Below are 12,212 nucleotides of genomic sequence, written 5' to 3' on the forward strand. Positions count from 1 at the left end.
ATTGTCATCTATTGCTTTAAACAGAATACAATAATTAGGCCTAATGAGAACCAGCCACAGGAAGTAATGATTAATTCTAGTTAATTGAAATTGCCCCGTATCAGCACAGGTACTACTTCCAATGTTATATATTCTTTCCAAGGCAGAAAATATGTCACAACCACACACTTCACTGACAGACAGAACTCAGTTAGATTAAAAAAAAACAACAACAAACCTCCAAACAAAAAAGAGTAGAACTAATGAAAGGAAATTAAATTATTCGTGGAGCCATTTCTTACTATGGGAAATAAATCAATACATTTTAGGTTCATTCCTCTGTTCCTACCCACTTCAGGGATTAATTTTGCTTTCTGGGAAGAGGCTATTTAGAGTCCGAAACGAACATTGCAATGTCTCTTCAACAGTTACACAATCTCTTCATCCGAGAGATTCTTCTGTGCTGCTGCTTCCATTTCCAAATACCATTCATAAACTCTTCAACTGGGAAGTGAATCATTCAGTTTTCCCTCGGTGTGGGAGAGAATAAAGAGATGTCCCCTGTTCAGTGACAACAGAAAACAAAAATCACATGCAAAGAAATCACAGGGTGCCACATATGCTGTTTCTAAGAAGATATGTACCAGGAATATTTCTGGACATTATATAGTAGAAAAGATTTGGATAGGCATGGGAGACAAATCATTCCCCAACAGATATAGATAAGTTTTAAACTAAACGTAGGTTTTTAATATTCTTTGGTGCGTTTTGGAGAGGAAAGAAGATGAAAGGAAGGAAAATGGAACTATACTGGGTTGTTGTTTTATTTTATGTAAATACATAACATCTCGTGTGCATTACCACAAATGACCATTAAGGTTGAGAAAGTAGTGCATTTCAGGAAGAGCAGAAGTAGTACACAGATAGCTGTGTACTATCCCATGCATAGTTGGGAGAATTATATCCTCTTCCAAGAAAGGAATAATGATCAGTATTATGACATGAATACAAAACCTAGTATCTGCTGCTTATAGCCTATTTTAATTGTGTTTATGAATAGATCTGTTACATAAATGTAAATAACAAGTGCTCCCTCTAGTGAGATTTTCTGGGATTTGGTGTTTTAACTACTGAAGATACAGATGAGAAAGTTTATAGGTAGAAGTGAGATCTTCTACAAGACTATCTGTTTGAAGTCAGAAAAAAGGCACAAGCTTTTAGACATACTAGAAGGTTTTTTAGGTCATTAGTACAATGTATTTGACAGAGTTGGGGAGAGTCAATGTCTTACAGTAAAAAAACAGATTTACATACACAGTTGCACTTGGATGCTGATGTTTACTTTGCTAGTTCATCCTTCTTCCCTGTAGGTGTGATATCCTTTTTTTACTGATGTTGACCTCAGACTCTGAAAGCCAAAGGGACACATTTCATTTACTTATTTAGGTATCTCACTACAGTGAAAAAATAACACATCTGCCGAAGGCAAAAGACTGCATTTCAGCAGATACACTGTTTACACTTGCTGCACTGCAGTATTGATGCTTGACTACATCTTTTAAAAGTTATGTACATTATCACTGCTTCTTCTTATCTTACAGTATTATTAAATGTAATGCTTGTAGCAGTTCTTTCCAGCACATTGGAAAAAATAGTCTATGATAGCTCTCAAGGTTGTGGCTGATGTCATGTCACAGGTAACCGCAATTCTGGTATCCTGTAACTTTTCAGAGCATTGTCCTAGTCTTTGAGTTTAAAATACAGAATATTGATTTCTGGCAGAGTCTCAGAGGGTAGGGCTATCACGCACAGGATTCAAAATTGTTGCCATATGCAGCGTCTCGCTGTGCTGCTACTAAAACTCTCCAGAACCTACTCAGGTCAGCTTTGTGAGCTCCCAAGTGGAAGTTTGTAGCAGAAGGCGACATACTACGCAGGGGCTCTCAGACCATAAACCACACGCTGTTTCTAACAGTTGTGTGGTAGCTGTAGTTCCTGATTCTGTGTTTATACTACTACTTAACCATAAAAGAGACAGAGTAGGACCAGCAATTACCAGCATCTGTGACGTGAAATAGCACTTCTGTGCAACGGCTGTGGTCTCACTGCAGCTGCTGGATTGATGGTGACCTCCTGCACTGAGGTCAATGACTCTTTAAAGTCATTATTTCCACCCAGTCTGCTGCTGAAGGTTACTGCCCTCACAGTTTCTCAAGGGGTGGGAGTTTATCCCAGGTGGAGCCTGGTGCCTGTTTTAAAATGCTGGAGCAGGGGCAGGAAGGTGCTGTAGTGGTTGAACCACTGGATGAGGCTACGAACCTGACAGCAGTAGTAGGAACAGCTCAAGGGGCAGGGATAAGCAGCAGGAAACTGAAAGAAGTAGGTGGGGGCATGCAACTACAGCCACAGTGTTGAAACTTGGGTTCTCTGAGAACATGGGCACACATATCTTCAGGTAATGAAACCAGTACGTATGTGGCAACTTCTGCATCTTTCACTTGCTGTAAGCCCAAGTATGAGGAATCTGATGATGATAAAGCTGCAGTGACAAGGTCCAATGAGTTAACTGCAAAATAGTATAAGATCATTTAAGAACTGGACTTGAGGATCAAAATATTGCTTTGCTATTCTCATAGAAACTCCTTTTCAGACCCTAACTCTGTGTCAAATCTGTAGAAAAAAAGGTAATCTTTGATGCCAAACAAGTGGTTGTGCAGAAGTCTCAAGTTTGCTGCCAAGGTGTAACCAGGATTCAGCTGCTGTTGGAGTCTAAGGACATGCTTTAGGGAATTGGAGATGGTAGCTGAGGTGCAGCAGTAGGTTCAACCCAGGATTTGAGAAGACTCACACCCTCCTAATGTGGCAGCTGAAAGCCCAGTAGGACCCAGACCCCATGCCCCTAAGATGATCTAGGAGGCTCAATTCAGTTGTCTAACTCACATGCTCCCTGCCACTGGGGATGCTGCATGTTATCCAGCACAACTTTCATCTGACAGAATAGTCAAATCTTATTGGTCACATGGCATATTTCCCCGACCCTTGTACGGATATCTTGGATATCTGACAGTACCTCAAACAGCACTAGTCACTCCTGCTATTGAACTACATTATGTATTTGTCGATTTTTGTTTTTCTTTCACAAATGCAGAGTCTGGGTTTGTTTTCAAACACAGCAAAAGTATTGGAAAGATGTGGTAAGCAGCAAGGCAGAGCCCATCTCCCTCAGTCGCCAGTGACCCCAGTCACCCCTGCTCTGCCTTCCAAGACGGGGTGGCCTTGGGCAGGGTGGCTGTGCCCTTGGTGTCCCCGGCTGACAGAGGGAAAGCATGTCCTGTGGAGTGCAGCTAAGAGGCTGCTTAGCTTGGAGAGGAGGAGGCTCAGGGGAGACCTCATCACTCACTACAACCACCTGAAAGGAGGTTGTAGCAAGGTGGGGGTTGGTCTCTTCCCCCAAGCAACCAGGACAAGAGGACATATTTGCAAGCTGTGCCAAGGCAGGTTTAGGCCGGACATTAGGAAGAATTTCTTCACAAAACCAGCAATTAGATATGGGAATGGACTGTCCAGAAAGTCACCATCGTTAGAACTGTTTAAGGAAAGACTGGACGTGGCACTAGTGCCATGGTCTAGTTGACATGGTGGTGTTCGGTCATGGGCTGGACTCAGTGGTTTCCGACCTAATTCCAACCTGTGACTCTGTGAAAAGGGGAAACTGCCGTACTAGGAAACACAGCTGCCCACACACGCTGGGTGCGTGCCCGCTAACCACGCTGTGCACTGTGTGTCCCTGTGGCACAGCACCAAACGCGGGCCCGGCTTCCACCCACAAAAGGGCGGAAACACTTCCTCTGTGACCCGCTGCTCTCCCGCCCCGCCGCCAGGCGGCGCCTCCCGCCTTGGCGAGGCGCTACCATAGAGCGCGGCCCCCCCCGCCCCTCCCGGCTGCTGCGGCACCGTGTCGCGAGGAGGCGGAAGCGGAAGCGATGTCGATCCCGGCGGCGCGCGCGGCGTGACGCGTCCCGGCGGCTGTGGGTGAGGCGGGAGGGGGTACTGTCTGGGAGCGGGACGCGGACGGAGGGACGGAGAGAGGGAGGCGGAGCTGGGCTCCACTGCCAGGGAGCGCGCCGAGGAGGAGGCGGCGGGGCGTGCAGGTGACCCTGGGACCGGCGGGCGGTCTTCCCGCGGAGCCGCTCCGGGGCAGGTGCCGGCGGGCCATGCGGCCGGGGGTGGCCACTGCCTGCGGAGGGACTCGCGGCGCTCCCCCGCCCTGTCCTGCGGGGGCCGCTCGGCGCTGCCAGCAGGGACGGGGCGGTGCGGCTTCGGGCTCTTAAATCAAAAGAACGCTTTTCTCTCGTTGCAGACACTTTCCAGATCTTCCTTCCGGAGAACGTGAGATCTGCCTCGGCGCCAGCCTGCTGGGGTTCACTGGTTGTTAAGTAGACTTGGGAGCGGTGTGACATCGCGCCGCCAGTCCCTTCCCTCCCTCCTGAGAAAGGGTAGCTGCTTTCTGAGCCATCACATACCAACCTCATGTATTCCTAAGATTGTCATCAGCTTCTTACTTTCTATTCTGAGGCCTTACAGAGGTTTAATTACTTATAGGCTCTAGCGGTTATAAAGTAATTTAAGATGTTTGTACTACTCGGTTTTAGTTATCTAGTTCACTCCTGTATTAAGAGACATCGTTTTAACTTGGGAATGGTTAAATCGCCAAAGAATTAAATTATTTATGGATAAGGGCTATTTTATGTGACTACTGTTGGCCTGCAACTTAAACTTGCATCTTTTATTTTTTTATCCTATGCTTTTTCTTTGTTATGGCTGCTGCAACAATAGTTCATGATACATCAGAAGCTGTAGAGCTCTGTGCTCCCTGTGGGTTATACCTTAAGCCCATTACAAAAATGACCATCAGTGTGGCCCTTCCTCAGCTGAAGCAACCGGGAAAATCCATTTCGAACTGGGAAGTGATGGAAAGATTGAAGGGGATGGTGCAAACTCACCAGTTTTCCACTCTGCGGATTTCTAAAAGCACAATGGATTTCATTCGGTTTGAAGGAGAGGTTGAGAACAAAAGTTTGGTTAAATCTTTCCTGGCATGCCTTGATGGCAAAACAATAAAGCTGAGTGGCTTCTCTGACATTTTGAAAGTGCGTGCTGCAGAGTATAAGATTGACTTTCCTACCAGACATGACTGGGACTCATTTTTCCGTGATGCAAAGGACATGAACGAAACTTTGCCGGGGGAAAGGCCGGACACCATTCACTTGGAGGGCTTACCTTGCAAGTGGTTTGCAGCAAAGGAGACGGGCTCGGAAAAGCCAAGCGAAGAAGTCCTGATAAAAGTTTTCCAGAAATTTGGAGAAATCCGTAATGTGGACATACCTATGCTGGACCCTTACAGAGAAGAAATGACTGGCAGAAATTTCCACACTTTCAGTTTTGGAGGCCATTTAAATTTCGAAGCTTATGTGCAGTACCGGGAGTACGCGGGTTTCGTCGAGGCCATGAACGCTCTGCGAGGGATGAAGCTCATGTACAAAGGTGATGATGGCAAAGCAGTGGCTTGCAATATCAAGGTGAGAGACTGCAAGCTTTTTTTTTTTATGGGAACCCATATGAAAGACCAAATACAAATAAATGTTATTTCCATAGTGCTTGAAACCTACCTCTGTGTACTGTAGTGATGACAACAGGTGACATTGACAGCACTCGTGTAGCTTCATGGAACAGCCCTAATACAATTTTAAATAGAAAATGTTGGCAGAAAAATGTGTTGTTAGACTGTGTGAGCAAAGTGAGAGGAGTTTTGCTTTTCCCTTACAAGACAGTTCCAGAAATGAGAACTGCTGATGGAAGGATCAAGTTTTCAAACATCACTTTCTAAATAGTTTTAGAAAATAACATGTGTTTATAAATTTTCTGATTTCACTTAGAATTCTAATTCTGAACAAGTTCAGACAGATTTCACCAAAAGGTTGACTTTAAAGTGCATTGTTCTTTCTTGTGTTCACTACAAATTGGAATTTGGAGAGGGGTGGAAATTTCATAGCCTCTGTGTTTGGTCCCTGTATTGACAATGAGCTCTACCAGACAAGTGTCAGAACTGTGAAGTTTAATGGCTTGTATGGCCTGGGGAATGCACAGTTAATCATTAGTGTACCTCACATACAGAAGGGCCCCCCAAAAATTTAAATGGGAGTGGTGATCTCTAGCACAGTTTCCTGTGAATGCACTAGGCTTAATTTATTGTATTTGTGTACTGTGTTTTCCAGTACTATTTTTCTGTAACCTATTTGTCTTAGAAATTACAGCTATGATAGGAGAGATCAAGACAGTCAGTTCAGATGTAGTATCTGTGAAAGCTTGGCCTCAAGAAAACTTACTCTGGAGGTGGTTTGAGCATTTACATGTTGGCTGAGTGTTTGCCAATATGTTTCAGTATGCCCAATAATCATTCATCAAACCAGAAACTGCATTTCAGGAAAAAAACTAGAGTATTCTTGTGTGTAATGTGGGAACATGCAAATATTTATGCAAGTTTAGTCAGTGTAAGTAAAATGCTGTAATTTTTTTATCTTGTTATCAAAGCTTGTCAGTTGCAGCATAAAAACTGTGGCTTGGCCCAGTGAAATTCAAACTGTCACTTGCACGCAGAGGATCAGGGTTCCCAAATTTAGTTTGGCCGTGCAAGAGGAAGCATGTCTTCCTGGCAGCTGCCCTGTCAGGGCAGATATCTGTCATACAAGGTCACAGCACCTTGTGTGTTTGTACCTATCTGTCCTTTCAGCCTGTTAGTGAAACATCATTTTACGTAGAGCCTGGATAAATTAAACTGCAGAGCGTGTGCCCCTTGTTCTCTTCCCCATGGTTCGTGACCATGGGTCTGGGGGGATGTTTTAGAGACACCTGGCTCCACATAGAATGAGAGATAAGGACACCAGGGCTGTGATGTCTTCTGGTGTCCTGTTCCAACGTGCAGCTGGACATGGCCAAGGTGTGTTGATGTGTCCTAGAAGTTTAGTGTTTTTGAGGTCTCATTGATCAGATGTGCGTATCTTCCTTTTCTGTTCTGTTCCCATAACTTGGGATCCTCAGTCCGGTGTACCTCAGTTTGACAATCTTGGTGTTAAAACTGGTGGGAAGGCACTTGCTTAAACCAGGTGCTCAATGTTGTAGAACTATTTCATTTGTTAAATTTAAGAATCAGTTTTAAACAGAAATGGACCTGTTTAGACCAATTTCTACCTAATGCTGTACAGTCCCTAACAGCGTGCATATATTAAGAGTTCTGTATGTGCTTGTTCTGACATGTTGAAAACAGTGGGCAGCCACAGCCTAAGCCACAACTGGGGTTTATGTTCCTTGTGGGACACAGAAGTGTAAATTGGTATCTGATCTTGCTAGTGCACAGTCATTGAATACCCAGTTACCTGGTTACAGTAGCTGGTGTTTGCTCTGGGTACACAGAGAAGTTCTCTTTCTTTTAAAAAAGGTTTTGTATTGCTGATTGTACTTACACTGAGGTCTAGGTTAAAATTGGTAGGTTGTCAGGGATTTTTAATTCTGTCTCTTTGTTTTCAATTGTATCCTGTAAAGGTTTCTTTTGACTCAACAAAACACCTCAGTGATGCATCAATTAAGAAACGTCAGCTTGAAAGGCAAAAGCTTCAAGAGCTTGAAAAGCAGAGGGAAGAACAAAAGCGTAAAGAGAAAGAAGCTGAGGAAAAACAAAAAGAGGAAGAAAGGTATTTATTGCTTCTTGCTTAGTTATATTTTTAACTATCAGGCATATCAAAACTATTGTTGCTCCTTCATATCAGCGTCAAAAGATAGAAAATAACTAAACACAAGTTTCCTGTAGCTAAAGTGAAACACTTAACTCTGAATGGGGTTATTTTGGTTATAACTTATGTTCATTTCAAAACTCTAAACCTGCAAAATACTCAATTTCCCAAAAATTGTACTGTTAGACACCCGATCTCAGAAACCCTTGGCCTTTAGCATAAGCTACCATTTTGTCCTAATGACTGCAATAAAAACCACCACCCCTGCACACATTACTTGGCTTGGTATTTTACTTCTCACGATGATAATTCTCTGCCTGGTTGCCTGATGCATGGTTGTTGTCTCTGGTCAGATAGGTTTGCAGCCATATTTTGTCTTTGTTTATAAAAAATGGCAGGCTGATGACTGCTTGCTCTTGCAAATAATGGTTAAAATGTTCAGTTTTCTACTTTTGTTTTTCAGTAATCAATAAGAGTTACTTAAAAAGAAATTTACTTAAAGTATAAAAGGTATTTTTACATAGCAGTCTAAAATTGTAACTGGCCTAGATAAGGTAAAAATATTCATCTCTTTTTAGGAAGCAGAGAGAGCTTGAAGAGTATGAGAGAGAGAGAAAAAGAGAAGAGAAGTTGCGCAAGAGAGAACAGAAACAGAAAGATCGTGAAGTTCGACGAAACAAAAAGCAGCTTGAAAAGCTTCAAGCTGAAGAACAGAAAAAACTGCAAGAGAAGATAAAGCTAGAAGAAAGGAAGCTCCTGCTAGCTCAGAGAAATCTGCAGTCCATTAGATTAATTGCAGAACTGCTAAGCAGAGTAAAGGTAACTTCAATATTTATTTCAGAAGCTAATGAAGAAAGCAGCAGAACAAAGCCTGACTTGAGAGGGGTGGGGAGGATTGTTCATTAAACAATAGGTTTACTACCTCTCTGGATGCTATTCCTTACACAAAAAATCAGAAAAGCACAGTGAAACAGTATTTCTCCCTTGGCAAATTATGCACGTATAGGTAAATGGAATAGTGAACTTGAAACTGTAGTTCTTAATAACATTTTTTACCTGAAAAGTAGTTGGCAGGCTTGCCCTTAAGTCCAGTAAAAGAATGTGTGAGCTTGATAAAGTGAACTAAAGGTGGAAGATAAGATGCAAAACTCCTTTTTTTTTAGTTCCAGTTTTGATGCTGTTACCCATCTGGCTTTCAGCAATTCTGTTAACTCTTCTTTGCAATTTCAAAGAATAAACTTTCATTAGTTGATATTTGAAAATGTACAGAATTATTTTTCTGTAGAAAAAGAACTGTCAGCAAAGGATTTAAATGTTAGGTCCTGTCTCTAACAGTGTTGTTATTTTTTCACTGAAACATTGAAGCTTAAGACTTGGATAAAGTCATGTCAGGGTGTAATGTATGCTAAGTATTTTCTGCAGAAATGAAAGCTGTGTGGCAAAGCATGTTTTTTTTTCCTTCATGCCAGTGTGCCTCAGGAGTGTTTTTGAATTCATACAGTGCTATGTACAGACCAGTTGTATAGTAGAAGGGAGAAATGCTTTTGGCAGGCTTTTAAACTTTGTAGCTGCAGAATAGAAAGGTTGCCTGATGAAACAGGGAGTGTGTTTCTGTCACTTGGGGAATTCTAAGGTCTACACTAAGCTGTTTGGCTGGGTCAGTATAAAAAAATATTTAAACTGTCTTTTTCAGTATCATCAGTTTCTAAAGTGGTTGACAAAATGGGAATCAGTTTCTATGTAATATTTGTCTGTTTTATATACATAAATACGTAATATTTCTGCTGGTTTTTATGAATTCATTGTAAAGTCATCTACAAACTGCAGATTGCAATCATCTAAGAGAAAGTCTTTTCAGTGAAATTTAAAATATTTTATATTTGACTGATTATTTTTTATTTTTAAATTTGGCTGAAACCTTCAAGTGTTGGCCCTGATAAATGTATTTCAATATTGCAGATTTCACATTGTTCTAGCTCTTGTTACTGTTGTTATATTAAGGAGGCATACAGACCAAGCTTTGGTTTTGCTGTGTGAAACAGCTAGGAGCAATTAACACTCAAGAATCGTGAACCAATAATGTTTCACCTTAAAAAGTTGTGTGTTAGTGGGTTTTGTTGGTTGATTGGTTTGAGGTTTTTTTCCCTTAAGGAAACCCCATTTTATTTTGGGATGGCTAAGTTCTGTTTGTTAGATTTTATTTTCTTGCCATATTGCTGCTTTTCTGTTATGGTACAACTTGGAAGCACGAGCAGGTATATAAATGTTTTTTTGTTTATTCTTATCTTCCTTTTGACTGTTTTAGACAGTAAAGCTTTTGGAGCAAGAACAGAATGAAGAAAAGATTTGTCTTCAGCAGCTAGAGGAGAGACGGAGGCTCCAGGAGGCTGAGCTTAAACGTGTGGAAGAGGAAAAAGAGAGAGCACTGGGGTTACAGAGGAAAGAAAAGGAACTGAGGGAGAAACTACTGAATAATCTTCTGAGCAAGAAAATGGATGCAGTTAATCAAAACAAAGAAGAACCTGAAGCATCTCATTCTGACATACTGAAAAACCCTAGTGGTGTTTCACACACTGTGTCATCCAGCTGCATCACTTCTACCTCAGGACAGGCCGTTACTGGCAAACTGGCTTCCGGCTCTCAAATAGAAGTAGCATCCCCTGAAAGTGTAAACACTCAGTGCAAGTACTTAAATGGCAACATTCATAACAAAGTTCCCATCAAAGAAGGTCAGAATCTTCATACTGCAAACTCTGAGAGGTGTTCTGAGAAAAGAGGTTCAGGGATACTGTCATGTGTTCCCACCAATAACCAGGACCAGAAGAGCCTCTCTAGCTGTGACCAGAATACACACAGGAAGGGCTCGCACTGTGAGCAGGACAAACGTAGCACAGAGCCAAGGAGAAGAAAGAGCCGTTCATGTAGTAGCATAAATAGTGATGACAGTAAGGGTAAACGAGGGAGCAGCAGACACAGAAGAGATGTGAGTTACCGGGATGAGAAACGCAGGAAAGAAAGGAGGTATTATAGGCGCTCTAGCAGAAGTTACAGCCCTCGACGAAGCCGTAGTCCTCGTCGGAGAAGTGTGAGCCCCAGGCGTTCACGCTACAGGAGAACTCGCAGTAGGGAACGTAGACGAGACAGAAGGGAAAGAAGTCGTAGTCGCAGAAGTGTGAGCAGGAGACGAAGGCACCGGAGGTGATCACGGAGCAAGCGAAGGAGTAGTTGGAGTGGGTAGTGGAGGCCTTGACTCCTTTGAAAGGCTGTGATTGGACAAAAGGGCCAGAAAGTTGTAAACCAGACCTCATCGGTGTGACTGCTATAGAAAACACGTTTGTTTCACCAATGCTTAGGTTGCATCTAGTCCCTGAAATCAAGAACATAGATGCCTGATTTTTATGACCTTTGTTGTCTCTTTCTATGTTTCTACCACAATGTAGGTATAACCACCTGTGCTTGTGCTAAAAGCCAGTCTATTTTCTTCACTTTCAGTTTTCTAAAGCTTAATTTTAGTGTGTTAAGTTTTTATCTCTGTATCACCTAATTTGGCTTGAAAAATACATGGCTGCCAGTTTAGGAACTACAGAGGTGACAAGCTATTACATACAGATTTGATTTGAAGTGTTTTCTGGTTTAATCAATGAAAACATGTTTAACAAAGTAGAGTTTTTACTGATTGAGGTGGATAGCAGGACTTTCATATTTTTTCTTAAAACTGACTATAAAGATATGCAGGATACCTTCTAAATTGCTATGATTCCTTCATATGTCTTTATGATGCCAAGCTTTGTGGCCCAAACTATTCTGACGTGTAATGCCTTTGTATAATTATACTTCCAATGTAAGAGAGGCACACTGGTGTAGGAAGTAAGAAGCAGTGGTAAAATTGTTGAAAGTTGTTCCAATATTTTGTTGACATTTGGCTTTGTAATTACTTCAGGTGGCATAGAGCTACTTGAAGCATTTTTTCAGGTATATAAAGAGCTATACATTGTCTTGAAAAAGGGGCCTTCTTGCTAAATTATTTTTACTTGTCGTGTTAAAAGTAAGGCTGCAGTGTCTCTTGTTAAATCCATTTAAGAATACTTTTGCTTCTAAAATGCAGCTCAGGAATATTAAAAGCTATAACATTACAGTGAAAGAGTTTATTTTGCATTTTTATGGTAAAATTAAAAAGAAAACTTTCCAGTGAACTGAAGTTGCTGTTTTCCTATGTCAGTATATTAAAATCTGCAAAGTGCTGCATAAGAAGAACCTGTTTGTTGAAAACATCACTCAACACATTTGAATAATGAAGTTCAGCTGCTCTTCTTCATGGCCCTGTTATGTTACAGCTATGTCAGCTGTTAATTCAGCAGGACGTGCTCTATATCTACAGCCTTCAGATGCCATTTTCCTCACACTGATGCATGAAATCGAAGTGTGTCCGTTTCCTTGAGTGTCAGA

The 12,212-nt window shown here is 41.9% G+C and overlaps 1 protein-coding gene across 3 annotated transcripts; it reads left to right on the forward strand.

Annotated features, from left to right (window-relative positions):
• Nucleotides 1-3,946: 3,946 nt before the first annotated feature.
• On the forward strand, nt 3,947-11,959 carry AKAP17A (A-kinase anchoring protein 17A). Of its 3 annotated transcripts, none has more exons than XM_032680226.1 (6): nt 3,947-4,011; nt 4,340-4,475; nt 4,816-5,558; nt 7,579-7,727; nt 8,345-8,585; nt 10,072-11,959. In XM_032680226.1, the coding sequence occupies exons 3-6, from the start codon at nt 4,884-4,886 to the stop codon at nt 10,966-10,968; spliced, it is 1,962 nt and encodes a 653-aa protein (XP_032536117.1). In that variant the 5' UTR covers nt 3,947-4,011; nt 4,340-4,475; nt 4,816-4,883; the 3' UTR covers nt 10,969-11,959. The 3 variants fall into 3 exon arrangements, with proteins under 3 accessions (XP_032536117.1, XP_032536118.1, XP_032536115.1); XM_032680227.1 differs by having other exon boundaries at nt 3,952-4,011; nt 4,340-4,415; XM_032680224.1 differs by lacking the exons at nt 3,947-4,011; nt 4,340-4,475 and having other exon boundaries at nt 4,488-5,558.
• The last annotated feature ends 253 nt before the right edge of the window (nt 11,960-12,212 follow it).

Source organism: Chiroxiphia lanceolata, chromosome 2 (assembly GCF_009829145.1).
Source record: "Chiroxiphia lanceolata isolate bChiLan1 chromosome 2, bChiLan1.pri, whole genome shotgun sequence".
NCBI classification, from domain to species: domain Eukaryota; kingdom Metazoa; phylum Chordata; class Aves; order Passeriformes; family Pipridae; genus Chiroxiphia; species Chiroxiphia lanceolata.